Genomic DNA, 19581 nt, shown 5'->3' with positions numbered 1-19581 from the left:
AAGATCCCAGGATGCAAGCCATTAGGTCCAAGTGATTTATCCACCTTTAGTCCCATTATCTTACTGAGTACCATTAGTGATTGTGATTGTGTTAAATTCCCCCCCCGCCCCCTATAGCCCCTTGACTATCCATTGTTGGGATATTGTTTGTGTCCTCTACCGTAAAGACTAATCCAAATATTTGTTCAGAGTTTCTGCCATCTCCACGTTGCCCGTTACTAATTCTCTGGTCTTGTCTCTAAGGGACGAACATGGACTTTAGCCACTTTTTTCCTTTTTATATACCTATAGAAACTCTTGCTATCTGTTTTTATATTTTGTGCTAGTTTACTTTCATAGTCTATCTTCCCTTTGTTAATCATTTTTTTAGTCATTCTTTGCTGGCTTTTAAAAGCTTCCCAATCTTCTGTCCTCCCACTAGTTTTGGCCACTTTGTATGCACTTGTTTTTAATTGGATACCGTCCTTTATTTCTTTAGTTGGCTATCTTTTCTTTTGCACCCTTTTCTCCTCACTGGAATATATTTTTCTTGAGAGTTGTGAAATATCTCCTTAAATGTCTGCCACTGTTCATCAACCATCCTACACTTTCCCAGTCCACTTTAGCCAACTCAGCCCTCATACATAAGAACATAAGAAATAGGAACAGGAGTAGGCCATACGGCCATACGGCCCCTCGAGCCTGCTCCGTCATTCAATAAAATCATGGCTGATCTGATCATGGACTCAGCTCCACTTCCCCGCCCGCTCCCCATAAACCCAAATCTCCTTATCATTTAAGAAACTGTCTATTTCTGTTTTAAATTTATTCAATGTCCCGGCTTTCACAGATCTCTGAGGCAGTGAATTAAAAAGATTTACAACCCTCTGAGAAAATAAATTTCTCCTCATCTCTGTTTTAAATGGGCGGCTCCTTATTCTAAGATCACAACTTCTAGTTCTAGTCTTCTTCATCAGTGGAAATATCCTCTCTGCATCCACCCCATCAAGCCCCCTCATAATCTTATACTTTTCGATAAGATCACCTCTCATTCTTCTGAATTCCAATGAGTAGATGTCCAACCTACTCAATCTTTACTCATAAGTCAATCCCCTCATCCCCCAGAATCAACCTAGTGAACCTTCTCTGAACTGCCTCCAAAGCAAGTATATCCTTTCGTAAATATGGAAACCAAAACTGCACGCAGTATTCCAGGTGTGGCCTCACCAAAACCTTAAATAGCTGCAGTAAGACTTCCTTGCTTTTATACTCCATCCCCTTTGCAATAAAGGCCAAGATACCATTGGCCTTCCTGATCACTTGCTGTACCTGCATACTATCCTTTTGTGTTTCATGCACAAGTACCCCCAGGTCCCGCTGTACTGCGGCACTTTGCAATTTTTTTCCATTTAAATAATAACTTGCTCTTGGATTTTTTTCTGCCAAAGTGCATGACCTCACACTTTCCAACATTATACAACATCTGCCAAATTTTTGCCCACTCACTTAGCCTGTCTGTGTCCTTTTGCAGATTTTTTGTGTCCTCCTCACACATTGCTTTTCCTCCCATCTTTGTATCATCAGCAAACTTGGCTACGTTACACTCAGTCCCTTCTTCCAAGTCGTTAATATAGATTGTAAATAGTTGGGGTCCCAGCACTAATCCCTGCGGCACCCCACTAGTTACTGGTTGCCAACCAGAGAATGAACCATTTATCCCTACTCTCTGTTCCCTGTTAGTTAACCAATACTCTATCCATGCTAATATATTGGGCCCAAGTTTCCACATGATTTGCGCCTGATTTTTAGGAGCAACTGGTGGAGAACGGACTATCTTAGAAATCGCAATTCTCCACATTTTTTTTTCTGCAGTTCTAGTCAGGTAGAACAGTTCTACTTTAGAACAGAATTTTTTCTTCAAAAGGGGGCGTGTCCGGCCACTGACGCCTGATTTCAAAGTTTCCACAGTGAAAACATACTCCAAACTAAAGTAGAATGGAGCAAGTGAAGATTTTTGTAGAACTGAAAAAACCTGTTCTACACATTAAAAAATCAGGCGCAGGTTACAAATTAGGTGGGGGGGGAGGGGGGGGAAGGGAACTCATTAAATTCTACAATCAATCCTTATTTATACTTCTACAAATATTATACAAATAAATCTAACCTGAATAAACATTTATAAGCAAAGAAAAGATTAAATAAACCATCTTCCTACCTGTGTGAAAGTGCTTCAGCCATCGTTCGAAGGAAACCGCCGTTTGTTGCCGCGCAGGGGAGGGAGGGGAAGGAGACGGCGGCTTGTTGCCGTGGAGGGGAGGGAGGGGAAGGAGACAGCGGCTTGTTGCCGCGCAGGGGAGGGAGGGGAAGGAGACGGCGGCTTGTTGCCGCGCAGGGGAGGGAGGGGAAGGAGACAGCGGCTTGTTGCCGCGCATGGGAGGGAGGGAGAGGAAACCGCCGTTTGTTGCCGTGGAGGGGAGGGAGGGGGAGGAGACAGTGAGAAGTGTAGCCTCAGTGCTGATGTGCTGATGGCAATGTGGTTTTATTAAAAAATGTTCAAAAATTAAGCAGCTACAAAAATGGCCGAGTGCCAATGTTTTTTTCACACTGAGCATGCCCGAACGCTCCAATGCGAACGCGCAGCGTTGCCGGCAGGAAAAAAACTAATTTAAATAGTACCCGCCCCCTCCCACTTACAAAATCGGCGCGAGTGTAGGCTCCGCCCCCCTGGGCGCTGCGCCAAACAGATAAGGAGCTGCAAAGCGCTTGAGAATAGCGTGTTTTTTTTTCTGGCGCCGTTTTAGGCGCGAAAAACGGGCGCCCAGCTCGGAGGGGTGCCCGTTTTTTATCCTGTGGAAACTTGGGCCCATTACCCCCAACCCCGTGAACTTTTATCTTGTGCAGTAACCTTTTATGTGGCACCTTGTCAAATGCCTTCTGGAAGTTCAAATACACCACAACTACTGGTTCCCCTTTATCCACCCTGTTCGTTACATCCTCAAAGAGCTCCAGCAAATTTGTCAAACATGACTTCCCCTTCATAAATCCATGCTGACTCTGCCTGACCGAATTTTGCTTTTCCAAATGTCCTGCTACTGCTTCTTTAATAATGGACTCCAACATTTTCCCAACCACAGATGTTAGGCTAACTGGTCTATAGTTTCCTGCTTTTTGTCTGCCTCCTTTTTTAAATAGGGGTGATACATTTGCAGTTTTCAAATCTGCTGGGACCTCCCCAGAATCCAGGGAATTTTGGTAAATTACAACCAATGCATCCATAATCCCTGCTGCTACTTCTCTTAATACCCTAGGATGCAAGCCATCAGGTCCAAGGGATTTATCTGCCTTCATAGTCTCCTTTATTTACCTTCATAGTTTCCTTTATTTAAGCTTAGTACGCTGGTTTGAGATCCAACTTTCTCACCCTCCATCTGAATTTGAAATTCAACCATGCTATGATCACTCATTCCAAGGGGATCCTTTACTAGGAGATTGTTTATTAATCCTGTCTCATAGCACTCAGCAAAGATAAATTCCAGTGAGAAAGAAATACTCTAAGAGAAGGATGAACCATCCATGGCTAACTGAGAAAGTAAAGGATGGTATCAAATTGAAAACAAAGGCAAACAATGTTACAAAGAATTGTAGAAGGCCAGAGGATTGGGAAATTTTTTGAAACCAGCAAAGGATGACAAAAAAAATGAAAGAAAGAGAAGATAGTTTACAAGAGTAAACTAGCAAGAAATATAAAAGCAGACAGTAAGAGCGTCTACAGGTATATAAAAAGGAATAGTAGCTAAAGTAAACATTGGTCTCTTAGAGGATGAGACTGAGGAATTAATACAAAAGCAAAATACTGCTGGAATCTGGAATAAAAACAGAAAATGCTGGAAATCTCAGCAGGTCAGGCAACATCTGTGGCGAGGAAGCAGAGTTAACGTTTTGAGTCGATGAACCTTCGTCAGAACTGGGGAGTGTTCGAAATGAACAGATTCTTAACAAGCACTGAAAGGAGGAGGGGAAGAAAGAACAAGAGGAAAGATCTATGATAGGTTGGAAGACAGGAGAGATTAGAGAGATAAAAGGGATGATTGCCCAAATTCAAATGGTAATGCCAGGCGTTAGAAAAATATCAAGATTGGGTATGAATGGTGGGATATTGACCAACTGCCATTAAAGACAAGGAGAAAAAAAGAAACAGTCGAGTTCAAAAATTTCAGAGTGAAGACAAATGTAGGTCCTTTACAGACAGAAATGAGAGAATTTGTAATGGGAAACAAGGAAATGGCAGAACAATTAAATAAATACTTCGGTTCTGTCTTCACGGAAGAGGTCACAAATAACGTCTTAGAAGTGCTAGGGAACCAAGGGTCTAGTGAGCAAGAGGAATTAAAGGAAATGATTATTAATAAGAAAATAGTGTTGGAGAAACTAATGGGACTGAAGACAGATAAATCCCCTGGGTCTGATGATTTGCATCCCAGAATACTAAAAGATGTAGCCATGGAAATAGTAGATGCATTGGTTGTCATCTTCCAAAATTCTATAGATTATGGAACAGTTCCTGCAGATTGGAGGTGGTAAATGTAACCCCACTATTTAAAAAAGGAGGGAGAGAGAAAATGGGGAACTACAGATTGGTTAGCCTAACATCAGTAGTAGGAAAATGCTAGAGTCTATTATAAAGGATGTAATAACAGCACACTTAGATAATATCAACGGGATTAAACAAAGTCAACATGGATTTATGAAAGGAAAATCATGTTTGACAAACTTACTGGAGTTTTTTGAGGATATAACTGACAGAATAGATAAGGGAGAACCAGTGGATGTAGTATATTTGGATTTTCAGAAGGCCTTTGATAAAATCTCACATAAGAGGCTAGTGTGCAAAGTTAAAGCACATGGAATTGGGGGTAATGTACTGGCATGGATTGAGAATTGGTTAACTGACAGGAAACAGAGAGTAGGAATAAACGGGTATTTTTCGGGGTGGCGGGCAGTGACTAGTGGGGTACAGTGCTTGGGCCCCATCTATTCACAACATATATATTACAAATGATTTGGATGAGGGAATCAAACGTAATATTTCCAAGTTTGCTGACGACACAAAATTAGGTGGAATTGTGAGTTGTGAGGAGGATGCAAAGACGCTGCAAGGCAATTTAGATAGGTTGAGTGAGTGGGCAAACACATGGCAGATGCAGTATAATGTGGATAAATGTGAAGTTATCCACTTTGTTAGGAACAACATAAGGACAACGTATTATTTAAATGGTGATGGCTTGGGAAATTTCGATGTACCTGGGTGTCCTTTTATACCAGTATTGAAAGTAAACATGCAGGTGCAGCAAGCAGTTAGGAAGGCAAATGGTATGTTGACCTTCATTGCAAGAGGATTTGAGTACAGGAGCAAGGATGCCTTACTACAGTTATACAGGGCCTTAGTGAGACTGCACCTGGAGTATTGTATGCAGTTTTGGTCTCCTTACCTAAGAAAGGATATACTTGTCATAGAGAAAGTGCAGCAAAGATTCACCAGACTGATTCCTGGGATGGCAGGACTGTCGTATGAGGAGAGATTGGGTCGAGTAGGCCTGTATCCACTCGAGTTTAGAAGAATGAGAGGGGATCTCATTGAAACATATAAAATTCTGACTGGATTGGATAGAATGGATGCGGGGAGGATGTTTCCCCTGGCTGGGAAGTCTAGAACAAGGGGTCACAGTCTCAGGATATGGGGTAGGAAATTTAGGACCGAGATGAGGAGAAACTTTTTCACTCAGAGGGTGGTGAATCTGTGGAATTCTCTACTACAGAAGGCTATGGAGGCCAAGTCACTGAATATATTTAAGAGGGAGATAGATAGATTTCTAGAAACAAAAGGCATCAAGGGGTATGGGGAAAAAGCAGGAATATGTTGTTGAGATAGAGGATCAGTCATGATGATATTGAATGGCGGTGCAGACTCGAAGGGTCAAATGTCCTACTTCTACTTCTATTTTCTATGTTTCTACATAACCGCTACCAATCTTTGGCTCCCTTTCCCCACCCCTCCCCCTGTTTCTTTCTTTTTTTCTCCTTGTCTCTAATGGCAGGTGGTCATTAACCCACCATTCACACCCTATCTTTACTAATGTTTTTTCTAACTCCTGGCATTACCATTTGAATTTATGCCATCATCCCTTTTGTCTCGCTAATCTCTCCTGTCTTCCATCCTATCACAGACCTTCCCTTTTGTTCTTTTTTCCCTTCCCCCTTTCAGTACTTGTTAAGAATCTGTTCGTTTCGAACACTCTCCAGTTCTGTCGAAGGGTCATCAACCTGAAACGTTAACTCTGCTTCCTCTCCACCGATGCTGCCTGACTGCTGAGATTTCCAACACTTTCTGTTTTTATTATTGGGGAATTAATAATGGGAAACAGGAAAATGATAGAGACTTTGAACAAATATTTTGTATTGATCTACATGGTAGAAGACACTAAAAGCATTCCAATAATTGATAATCAAGGGGCTATGGGGAGGGGGAACTTAAAACAATCACTGGAGAAAAAGTACTAAGCAAACTAATGGGACTAAAGGTCGACAAGTCCCCTGGACCTGATGGCTTGCATCCTAGGGTCTCAAAAGAAGTGGCTGCAGAGATAGTGGATTCTGGAGAGGTCCCAGCGGATTGGAAAACCACAAATTTAACGTCCCTATTTAAGGAGGGGGACAAAAGCAGGAAACTATAGACCAGTTAGCCTAACATCTGTCACTGGAAAAATGCTGGAGTCCATTATGAAGGAAGTAGTAGCAGGACATTTAAAAAAACATAATACAGTCAAGTAGAGTCAGCATGGTTTTATGAAAGGGAAATCATGTTTGACAAATTTGCTGGCATTCTTTGAGGATGTAATGAGCAGAGTAAATAAAGGGGAGCCAGTAGATGTGGTATATTTAGATTTCCAGAAGGCATTCGATAAGGTGCCACGTAAAAGGTTACCGCACAAGGTAAGAGCTCACGGGGTTGGGGGTAATATATTAGCACGGACAGAGGGTTGGCTAACTAATAGAAAACAGAGTCCGGATAAATAAATCATTTTCAGATTGGCACACTGTAATTACAGGGATCAGTGCTGGGGCCTCAATTATTTACAATCTATAGTATTGACTTGGATGAAGGGACTGAGTGTAATGTAACCAAATTTGCTGATGATACAAAGATAGGTGGGAAAGCAAGTTGTGAGGAGGACGCAAAGAATCTGCAAAGGGATATAGACAGGCTAAGTGAGTGGACAAAAATCTGGCAGATGGAGTATAATGTGGGAAAATGTGAGGTTATCCACTTTGGTAGGAAAAATAAAAAAGCAAATTATTATTTAAATGGAGAGAGATTACAAAATACTGTGCTACAGAGGGATCTGGGGGTCCTTGTACCTGAAACACGAAAAGTTAGCATGCAGGTACAGCAAGTAATTAGGAAAGCAAAAGGAATGTTGGCCTTTATTGCAAGGGGGGTGGAATATAAAAGTAGGGAAGTCCTGCTACAACTGTACAGGGTATTGGTGTGCCCACACCTGGAGTACTGCGTACAGTTTTGGTCTCCTTATTCAAGGAGGGATATATTTGCATTGGAGGCAGTTCAGAGAAGATTCATGAGTGTGATTCCTGAGATGAAGGGATTGTCTTATGAAGAAAGGTTAAGCAGGTTGGGCCTATACTCATTGGAGTTTAGAAAAATGAGAGGTGATCTTATTGAAACGTATAAGATTCTGAATGGGGCTTGACAGAGTAGATGCAGAGAGGATGTTTCCCCTCCTGAGGGAATCTCGAACTAGGGCGCATAGTTTCAGAATAGGGGTCGTCCATTTAAAATGGAAATGAGGAGGAATTTCTTCTTTCAGAGGGTTGTGAATCTTTGGAGTTCTCTATCCCTGAGAGCTGTGGAGGCTGAGTCATTGAATAAAGTTAAGTTGGAGATAGACAGATTTTTGAATAAGGGAGTCAAGGTTTATGGGGAGCGGGCAGGGAAGATGAGTTGATGCTAAGATCAGATCAGCCGCGATCTTATTGAATGGAAGAGCACGCTCGAGGGTCCAAATGGCCTACTCCTGCTCCCATTTCTTATGTTCTTATGACTATAAGCTATTAGTGGTATTTTTGCAAGGGCCTATTTTCAGTGGAGCTCCTTGCAGGATGCGAGTGCAGGTTGGATATGGGACCATAGTATTATAGCCCCATTTTCCAATTTGTGCTTGCTTCATAAAATTACATCAACTGTTGCCAGGAGCAACACAGGTGCAGTGGTGCTGATCAGCAATTTATTTTTCTTCACTTCAGACACACACATGGTTCTTTTTGCAAACACAAGGAGGAAATGCAGAACTCTGAAAGTAAATGTGAACTAAAGTTGCCTTGTTTGCCTGGCACAAGACTTAAATGTTATTTTTTCTTTGTTAAGTATAAACAATTTTTTATATTAATTTTATTTTATAGAGTAATCACAGCAAACATTATTGGTTTAATCAGCAGTTTTTAATACTGTAAGATGGAAGATGGGCAATACATTTAAGGCGATATATTGTCTACTTGTGCTTTTGTATTAGTCCCTCTTAATTATTTTTACTAATGCTACTCCTATGTGATGCCTATTGAAGGATTAGGTATGACGGATATATGAGATCTCCTGCCCGCCAACCCCCCACCCCCGCAGATCTGCTTGTGATTCTGCTGGCTGTCTACCTCAATATCTTGAAGCCTAGATAGCTCTATCAATGTGGCAGGAATATGCATTTGTTTATTGTGAAAATTGTTCCCCGTCTGCAGTTGTGGTGTGGGAGCTGGTGCAGATTGGAATTGATATCTTTGCAGAAGCCTCCTCAAACAACAGTCACAATAGTTGGCAGATACAAAATACTGCAAATGCTGGAAATCGGAAATAAAAACAGGAAATGCTGGAAATACTCAGCAAGTCAGGCAGCACAAACAAAGTCAACAAATTTTTCATCAGAACTGGAAAAATTTAAAGATGTAATAGATTGAAAGCAAGTAGAGAGGGGGAGTGTTTGCTAGTGCTGTTGGGGTGGGTTTAAACTAATATGGCAGGGGGATGGGAATCTATGGGGATGGGAGACAGAGGGAAGTAAAATGGGGGCAGAAGCAAAAGATAGAAAGGAGATAAGTAAAAGTGGAGGGCAGAGAAATTAAAGAAAAAAATCAAAAAGGACCACATTACAACAAAATTCGAAAAAGACAAAGAGTGTTAAAAAAAACAAGCCTGAAGGCTCTGTGTCTCAATGCGAGGAGCATTCGTAATAAGGTGGATGAATTAACTGCACAGACAGCTGTTAACGGATATGATGTAATTGGGATTACGGAGACATGGCTCCAGGGTGACCAAGGCTGGGAACTTAACATCCAGGGGTATTCAATATTCAGGAAGGATAGACAGAAAGGAAAAAGAGGTGGGGTAGCGTTGCTGGTTAAAGAAGAGATTAATACAATAGTAAGGAAGGTCATTAGCTTGGATGATGTGGAATCTGTATGGGTAGAGCTGCAGAAAACGCTAGTGGGAGTTGTGTACAGACCACCAAACAGTAGTAGTAAGGTTGAGGATGGCATCAAACATGAAATTAGGGATGCGTGCAATAAAGGTACAGCAGTTATCATGAGTGACTTTAATCTACATATAGATTGGGCTAACCAAAGTGGTAGCAATATGGTGGAAGGGGATTTCCTGGAGTGTATAAGGGATGGTTTCTGGACCAATATGTCGAGGAACCAACGAGAGAGCAGGCCATCCTAGACTGATGAACCATGACACCCAGGTCTCGTTGCACCTTCCCTTTTCCTAACCTCACATTTATCCACATTATACTGCATCTGCCATGCATTTGCCCACTCACCAACCTGTCTAAGTCACCCTGCAGCCTCTTAGCATCCGCCTCATAGCTCACACCGCCACAGTTAGTGTCATCTGCAAACTTGGAGATATTACACTCAATTCCTTCATCTAAATCATTAATATATATTGTAAAGAGCTGGGGTCCCAGCACTGAGCCCTGCAGCACTCCACTAGTCACTGCCTGCCATTCTCAAAAGGACCCGTTTATCATGACTCATAGAAATATAGAAACATAGAAACATAAAAAATAGGTGCCGGAGTAGGCCATTTGGCCTTTCGAGCCTGCACCGCCATTCAATGAGTTCATGGCTGAACATGCAATTTCAGTACCCCATTCCTGCTTTCTCGCCATACCCCTTGATCCCCCAAACTACAACTAACTCCTTTTTGAATATATTTAGTGAATTTGCCTCAACAACTTCCTGTAGTAGAGAATTCCACATTTCACCACTCTCTGGGTGAAGAAGTTTCTCCTCATCTCGATCCTAAATGGCTTACATAAGAACATAATAAGAATTAGGAACAGGAGTAGGCCATCTAGCCCCTCGAGCCTGCTCCGCCATTCAAAAAGATTATGGCTGATCTGGCCGTGGACTCAGCTCCACTTACCCGCCCTCTCCCCGTAACCCTTAATTCCCTTATTGGTTAAAAATCTATCTATCTGTGATTTGAATACATTCAATGAGCTATCCTCAACTGCTTCCTTGGGCAGAGAATTCTACAGACTCACAACCCTCTGGGAGAAGAAGTTCCTTCTCAACTCGGTTTTAAATTGGCTCCCTCGTATTTTGAGGCTGTGCCCCCTAGTTCTAGTCTCCTAGACCAGTGGAAACAACCTCTCTGCCTCTATCTTGTCTATCCCTTTCATTATTTTAAATGTTTCTATAAGATCACCCCTCTTCCTTCTGAACTCCAATGAGTAAAGACCCAGTCTACTCAATCCATCATCATAAGGTAACCCCCTCATCACCGGAATCAGCCTAGTGAATTGTCTCTGTACCCTCTCCAAGGCTAGTATATCCTTTCTTAAGTAAGGTGACCAAAACTGCATGCAGTACTCCAGGTGCGGCCTCACCAATACCCTGTACAGTTGCAGCAGGACCTCCCTGCTTTTGTACTCCATCCCTCTCGCAATAAAGGCCAACATTCCATTCGCCTTCCTGATCACCTGCTGCACCTGCAAACTAACTTTTTGGGATTCATGCACAAGGACCCCCAGGTCCCTCTGCACCGCAGCATGTTGTAATTTCTCCCCATTCAAATATTCCCTTTTACTGTTTTTTTTCCCCAAGGTGGATGACCTCACACTTTCCGACATTGTATTCCATCTGTCAAACCTTAGCCCATTCGCTTAACCTATCTAAATCTCTTTGCAGCCTCTCTGTGTCCTCTACACAACCCGCTTTCCCACTAATCTTTGTGTCATCTGCAAATTTTGTTACACTACACTCTGTCCCCTCTTCCAGGTCATCTATGTATATTGTAAACAGTTGTGGTCCCAGCACCGATCCCTGTGGCACACCACTAACCACCGATTTCCAACCCGAAAAGGACCCATTTATCCCGACTCTCTGCTTTCTGTTAGCCAGCCAATTCTCGATCCATGCTAATACATTTCCTCTGACTCCGTGTACCTTTATCTTCTGCAGTAACCTTTTGTGTGGCACCTTATCGAATGCCTTTTGGAAATCTAAATACACCACATCCATCGGTACACCTCTATCCACCATGCTCGTTATATCCTCAAAGAATTCCAGTAAATTAGTTAAACATGATTTCTCCTTCATGAATCCATGTTGCGTCTGCTTGATTACACTATTCCTATCGAGATGTCCCGCTATTTCTTCCTTAATGATAGCTTCAATCATTTTCCCCACTACAGATGTTAATCTAACCGGCCTTACCCCTTATCCTTAGACTGTGACCCCTGGTTCTGGACTTGCCAACATTGGGAACATTCTTCTTGCATCTAACTTGTCTAAACCCGTCAGAATTTTAAATGTTTCTATGAGATCCCTTCTCATTCTTCTGAACTCCTGTGAATACAAGCCCAGTTGGTCCAGTCTTTCTTGATATGTCAGTTCTGCCATCCCGGGAATCAGTCTGGTGAACCTTTGCTGCACTCCCTCAATAGCAAGAATGTCCTTCCTCAGATTAGGAGACCAAAACTGAACACAATATTCCAGGTAAGACCTCCCTCCTACTCAAATCCTCTAGCTATGAAGGCCTTTATGTTCCTTTATGTGAAAACTATCACATTCTTATTGAAGAGTACATCCCATATATCTGTAGTTCAGAATTTATATTTAATAGCTTAAATTGTATAAAACGCTGAAAAAAAAATTCATGGCCAAATAGCTGAAGGGGGCAGGTCCTCGTGTAAGCACTGGGATGTGTCTGCCAGCAACTTCTGTGGGTGAGCCTGATGAACTTTACAGGGTTGGGAGATGTTCCCTCATTATTCTATCCATGGTTGGCAGCACCATCACCAGACGTGCATTTGGGTTGTTCACAGTCTCAAGTTACTGGAAAATCTGGTGAATGCCGGGTCCAGGGTAGAAATCAGGCTCGGCCCCAGAAAGACTGGGGAGGCGCTCCCTCAGAGGCCTTTGTAACGGTGTTCAATCTTCAGGAGTCCATGCCAAATGCAGGGCCAGGGCCCCAAGTGGGGCCCACAAGTTCCTGTAAAATCTCCAATGCAAGGTTGGAACTCTGATATAAGTAGCTGATTTCGAAGTAAGGCTTGAACCCCTTAATATCTGACTCAGAGGCAGGAATGCTACCACTGAGCCAAAGGGTTACGCCCTAGCAGTGCAGCATTCAAAATAAATGTTTGATGATAGTTATTAGGGCATATAATGAATGCCATTTAATTGTGTATTATTCCTGCATCTCATCTGGTTTTTAAGAAATTCTGCTCATAAACCAAAGCTGCCCCAAGCAGTTAAGATGATCCATGACTACATCCTGAATTTAATGTGTTGTTGTGCTTGATATTTTTCTCCACAATTACAAAATATCAGAATTAGTGTATACAACAGAAACAGTGACCATTAGAATTCAGAATGGTTAGATGTTATTATAAGCAATTTTACTAGTGTGTTAGCATTGTTTCACTGAATGTTCACAATTTTTTTTTAAATTGAAGATTACACTTCGCAATACATTTATAAAGCTGCAGTAATGATTTATATAACCTGGGCCCCAAACATGCATCACAACAATGATCACAATGTTGATCATTTTTTCATTATAGACAATATATTACTTACCCGTGGACTGTAACATTAACCTCATATTTTAAGGGTAAATTTAGAGTGATAAAGTTATGAGGTGAATCCAGATTCTCTTGGTTTTCACTGTAGGATTAAACACAGAAAGTATACAACTTTAGATGTGTGAAGTGGAGTATATTTATCTAGAAAGCAAGTAATAATTAGCTTACACATGCCCAGTGGCTTGTTGAAATAACATATGTATATCATTTTATATGCAGCTGTTAAAAAAAAAATCAGTGCCTGCACAAATTCATTCTCATTACTTAAACGGTTATCTTTTTGCTCCTATCCTCAATAAAGCATCACTTGTCTACATTGTTTCTCTACAGGCCATATAATAAATGTGCTTCCCTGCAAGGACTTAATGATGCACAACAACATTCTTCCCTAACCTCTGCATTTCACCAAGCAGTGCATCTTTCTCCATAACACAGCACTTTTTTATTTATAAAATGCTTACCAAGTTGCATTAACAGTGATGACAATGTCTTCCTCTGCTCTGGTAAGCTTGCTGGTATCCAGAACAAAACTTAATCCCACCTGGGTGACAAACACTAAAATAATAAATTTTAATGTGCACTACACACTGACAACTCAATTAAAAAGTACAACGGTCAATATCGAAGTTTACCTTATACAAGCAATGACTAATGTAAGGATATGTCACAGGTTTATTTTAAATACCAACTTGTTCACATTACAGAATGTATTTCTAACTACACAACATTACATAATAGATGATATAAAGTACAGTTACAATTTTTATACCTTGGCAGGCAACTGAAACTATTTAAAACCTGGTCACAGCAGGCAACATTAATCCTGTATGTGGTCTTCATTATTTGCAGTCATTAAAATGTTTTGCTAAAACCCATCAACACCATGGGCCCGAAATTGGTAAAAGCTCAGTTCCGCCCAAGTGCCATCCAAAGAACCGCTGAGATATTGACGATACTTTGGGCGTTGTCCAGGGCCGCACCATGGATCTTGATGACTGGGGGGCAGTGCTGTGTGGCGGGGACAGGCTGGTGGAGGACCTTTGTCTTACAGATGTTTAGTGTAAGGCCCATGCTTTTGTACATCTCAGTGAAGATGTTGACTATGACTTGGAGTTCAGCCTCTGAATGTGCGCAGACACAAGCGTCATCCGTGTACTGTGGCTCGACAACAGAGCTCTGGAGCCTCTTATCAACAAGGGCAGACATTAACGATGAGATTCAACACTGCCTCCAGTGTGCCAGTGCAGCCTTCGGCCGCCTGAGGAAAAGAGTGTTCGAAGACCAGGCCCTCAAGTCTGCTACCAAGCTCATGGTCTACAGAGCTGTAGTGATTCCCACCCTCCTGTATGGCTCAGAGACATGGACCATTTATCGTAGACACCTCAAATCACTGGAGAAATACCACCAACGATGTCTCCGCAAGATCCTGCAAATCCCCTGGGAGGACAGATACACTAACGTTAGCGTCCTCGACCAGGCCAACATCCCCAGCTTTGATGCACTGACCACAATCAACCAGCTCCGCTGGGTGGCCCACATTGTTCGCATGCCTGACACCAGAGCAAACGCTCTATTTGGAACTCCATGGCAAACGAGCCCCAGGCGGGCAGAGGAAATGTTTCAAGAACAGCCTCAAAGCCTCCCTGATAAAATGCAACATCCCCACCGACACCTGGGAGTCCCTGGCCAAAGACCGCCTTAAGTGGAGGAAGTGCATCAGGGAGGACGCTGAGCACTTCAAGTCTCATCGCCGAGAGCATGCAGAAACCAAGCGCAGGCAGCGGAAGGAGCGTGCGGCAAACCAGTCCCACCCACCCTTTCCCTCAATAACTGTCTGTCCTACCTGAGACAGAGACTGTAATTCTCGTATTGAACTGTATAGTCACTCATTTTTAGAGTGGATACAAGTCTTCCTCGATTCTGAGGGACTGCCTATGATGATGACTTTGGGCGGAAGTTTCATGGAAAAATCTGGGCAAGACCGCTCGGTAGCAAAAATGGGACTTATGTGCCGATTCTGGGCGGCAGCGGACGGTAGCTCTCATTCTCGGCGGCAAATGCAATCCTCGGCAAAGTACCACTGAGGATTGAGTCGGACCCAGGGAGGGGGGAACTGATCAAATAAAAACATTTCAAAACATTTTTAAAAATCCACTAGAAATCCTTCAGGGGACCCCATCCACCTAAATCCCTGCAAAATAAAATAAAGAAAAGTGGACTAACTTCTTTTGCAGGTCTTCATACTTACCGTTGAGGCAAGACCTGCCTACCACGCAGTGGTCTTTTCCCCCGCTGGAGCGGAGGACCGCCCGGACCAAACTGGCAGCTCGGCTGACGGAGGACTCTTCTGGGCGTAGCATGCCAGCGGACACTCCCCAGCGGTCTTCTCTCCCTGCCAAACTCGCGCGGAGGGGAGACTACCCAAAAAAACAGGGAGACCACCGAGAAAACTCGGCAGCAGCGGACGGTAAGTCCACCAATTTCAGGCCCATTATATTTCTATAATACATTTTTATGTATCAACACACGAGTTTATTTTCCCTGTTTCAATTTGGATTTTTATTTAGGCAAGATGCTCATCATTTTGTTTTGCCACCTACTTTAAGCTTCAAGTAGTCTCAGTTCAGGGTCAGATGTAGAATCAAGTTCCTTTTTATCTCTCCAACTATTTATCAGAAACCTACATCAGTAGATCATCCTTGTTGCATCAGTGAGAATATTTCATTTGTACGCCAAAATCCTTTGGTCTTTCCAAATGGGATTAACATCTGGTGCCAAACTGTATGTGAAACTGGTTAGGGACTGTCAACCTCATTTTATATAGGACAACAGCTCAGAGAGAGAGAGAGATTTTAATTCCTTCTGTTTGGCCTAGATTGGACTGAGGCAGGACCGGCCTTATGGGTGTGTGATGTGGGTAGACCGCCCAGGGCGCCGTGGTCAGGGGAGTGTCGTAGTCAAGAGGCTCTACATTAACGGTGCCGACATCCAAGAACTTGGTGATCTCCAAAGTCTGCTTCCAACAGACTGTAGTGCTTCCCAAGAAGAGCAAACTTCAAGTTCCAAGAGTAAGTTCCCAAACACATGGATAGCACTTGGGATCCTGTTAATCATGCCCGTGTCGGTAGTGAGCAGCGAACGGAGCTTCTCAACGTTGAAGCTCATAAAAACATTTGCGATCGACCATGAGAGAAAACGGGCCTGCTTTGTGGCCATCCTGTCTATCGAGAATGATGTGGCTCAAAATATCTTGGTGAACAAAGTTTTTTATTTGTTATTTTTATTTCTTAGTTTCGTGTTTAATTTAACATTTAGTTAATTTGTCACTTAGCTATAATGTTATTTTTTATGATTTATAGCATTTATTATTTAAATTATTAAAAAAAACTTAGATTACGGCTTTATTTCTGAAACGTGCTAACACTACTACACACTTAAACTCAAAGGCCGTAATTTTCTGAGGGAAGAACGGGGAGGAATGAAAGTTGAAAAAAGTGAACTCTGACCTCAAACCACTTTAATCTTTCACCTTTCACTCGGGCAGGACGATGGGCAGGCTGCCAACCTGCCGCCATGATAATAAGGCCAGAAGCCTCCATTTTACTGCAGGCGGCCGGGGATTGCAAGATTCCAAAATTCGTGGAAACCCCCCAGTGTTTGGACTCATTGAAAAGGAAATTCGATTTGGAACTATTAAGCAGAAAGTTTGGGATCCTAAAATGCTTATGGAATAAATCCACGAGTTTTAACCAAGTTTGGGATTTTTAAAAGATGAATGTTGGGTCTCCAAGAAAAGGGGTGGGTTCAACCTCTAAAAGGCCAGTTTGGACATTGGAGCTAATCTGGGGACATATGAGTTAATCAAATTGTCTGGGGAACTGTTTACCCTCAAAACCTACACCTAGAAGACATTTACATATCAACAATCGATCCAAGGAAGTAAAGTTTCAACTCAAGCACAAAAACCCATCCGACACATGCATAATGCTAATCACTTTTCCGCCTGCATAGAAAGCTGGGACCCAGGCAGTCAGCTCAACACCAGAAACTAACTTTAACAATTGTGACTCGAAACCCACAGATAATTCCAGCAATTGGCAAGAGCTTGTCAGGTCAGAAAAGTCTATCAACGCCAGATTAAAAACACTTAATCAAGTTTCAGTTAGCTGGGCTGCAAAACTTAAACAAAGAACCAAGCTGGATTTGGGGAACAGATAAGGAAGCCTCTCAAAGTATAATTGAGGCCTGTTTTTACAGTCAGGACTGCACTTTGCTTCTACACCAGCTTCATATGCGTCAGGCCTGGCAGACTTCAAGATCAGCACACCAGCTTCGTTAACCTGTTTCTTCAGAACATCAACCAAGGCTGTATCGCAAGCGACCAGGACACCAAGCATGTCGCGGCAGCAAGAGGCTCACGAAACAACCACCAAGATATTACCAGCAACCAAATTGGTAATATTGAGCCACCGTGAGCAATGATTTCCAAACCGAATTCAACTCGATGAAAACCCGAAGATTCGCAAGCTGTTTCCACTCTACAAGCTATCCCTGAGCTACCAATGGGTAAAACATTACCTAAAAGAATTTTAAAACCTACTGCTGAAGGAAGAAAGTGGTACTTACCCCATAAATCCAATACGCGCCCTACCGCATCAGCGGACACCACCCAACTGAGGAACAACAGCAAGAAGTCCTCTCCTACGTTCGGGGTACGGCTAGCAGAATCGACAAAATCCAACGCACCCTGAAACCGCGACCCATTACCGACTGTCAAGTAAGGATTGGTGAGCATAGTCCCTGAAGCCCCAGAGCCTAACTTAGTTAGAAAGGAGAAATTGGGAGGTGGGAGGTATTGTACTGCTATGTATTCTCTTGTATTTTAGTAAAGGATTCCCCATTAGAGTAATAAGTTTCCTCTCATTTAAAGTGATAAGTTTTCTCTCATTTAAAGTGATAAGTTTTCTCAGTTTTAATAAAAGGTGTATTCATTCTTCTTGAATAAAATCCATACCTTTTTGTACAAAACGGTTGTCTGCTGCACTTTATCACACCCTGATTAATAAATCCAAGCTCGAGAACCAGGGAGTGGGAGCGACTCGCAACCGCTCTGGGTCAGGGAAGGCAAGCTGACAGACCCACCACCCCCTACAGGATCCCGGGGCTCGAGATTCCCACCGGCTGCAACGAGGCGGCCTCAGCCTCGGGGAACAATGCCTGTGGGCCGGGAGAAGCAGTACTTCCTCCAGGCCCCCCAAGCATCCGCCACCATCACCCTGGCCCTCCCCAGTATCGGGGTTCGCAGCCCTCGGGATCGGATCTGCCCCGGGCATGGAGCACCCCTCAATCGTGATTCAGCCCCGGAGTCATGGGTCGACCCAACCTTCCGGGTTTCCCTACATCTCCCGGATCCCGCCCCCCCCCCCCCCCCGCACAATGCACAATGCTGGTGGGACCCAGCAAAATCCAGCCCAAAGAAAGTGCGCCAAAGTACAAGTTCACTCAGGGCGCCATTTTCCCTAAGGCTGGGCCTGGACTGAGGTACAAGTGAAAGGACAGTGTGCTACCCCACTGCTCCACACAGTTCTCAATTGTGTTCCCTCTTAAAATGATCAGATATCATTTGTGTACCTTTGATAGAGAATCCATATACAAATGTCCAATGGAGCATTCCAGACTTGTTGAATCTTCTTCTTCGGTCACATCACAGATTGTATACTTTTGCAGCTGCAATCAAAAAGCACCAACCCTAACTAAGCAACAAACTACTGTCAGATTATTTTTAAATGCTGCCACTTAGAGTTATATTTACCCATACACCTTTGAGATCTAAAAAAAATTGCAACATCTTACATAGCTGCTGAACAAAATTATATTTTAATAATATAATGGAACCCTAATATCAGTAAAGTTAGGCATTTTGGCATATTTGTGTGGCTACTTTCAAAGTATTGAATAGGTAAATTTTGTTTGAGTCTAGCCAGTAATATATTGGTCCAGAATTTCCTCTACTGACAATTTTGTGACGAACGCCATTATTAGACCATTGCCTGATCCTGCAACTTTGATATGTTGAAGTGGTAACAGTACTGTAATACTAAAGACATTCGCAAGAGGAATTTCTGCCTGACTCTTTCCCAAAAAGTGCTTATTCAGATTAATGAAGTTAAAAGCATTTGCCTCAACAACAAATCCAGCATCTGGACAATGGGATAGATCAGCAACCAAAATGACTTATTACCGGGAGCCAGCCCTTCTTTGCATCAGGACCATGTTTCAAGTAAATTAAATGGAAACAATTCTAGGGAGAGCCTTAAACTGCTCCATCACCTCAAAATGAAATCTCTTTTGCTTGTCCAAACGAATTGAAATTTAGTGGGAGTGCTCTTATAACTCAACATCACTCCTACTTTAAAGTGAAGCTTTTCGAGCAACTGTTAAC

The 19581-nt window shown here is 42.7% G+C and overlaps 1 protein-coding gene across 1 annotated transcript in view; it reads right to left on the bottom strand.

The window, feature by feature from the left end:
• itga4 (integrin alpha 4) overlaps positions 1-19581 on the bottom strand; it is a 185843-nt gene that overhangs the window by 24258 nt on the left and 142004 nt on the right. Inside the window, exons 19-21 of the mRNA XM_070875800.1 lie at positions 18771-18866; positions 13601-13680; positions 13135-13221 (exon numbers count right to left, since the gene is read on the bottom strand). Coding sequence (XP_070731901.1) covers positions 13135-13221; positions 13601-13680; positions 18771-18866 — 263 coding nt within the window. The remainder of the gene's footprint in view (positions 1-13134; positions 13222-13600; positions 13681-18770; positions 18867-19581) is intronic.

Source organism: Pristiophorus japonicus, chromosome 3 (assembly GCF_044704955.1).
Source record: "Pristiophorus japonicus isolate sPriJap1 chromosome 3, sPriJap1.hap1, whole genome shotgun sequence".
Lineage (NCBI taxonomy): Eukaryota > Metazoa > Chordata > Chondrichthyes > Pristiophoridae > Pristiophorus > Pristiophorus japonicus.
Note: the sequence above shows the minus strand (reverse complement) of the source record. Positions and strands in the feature narration are given on the sequence as shown.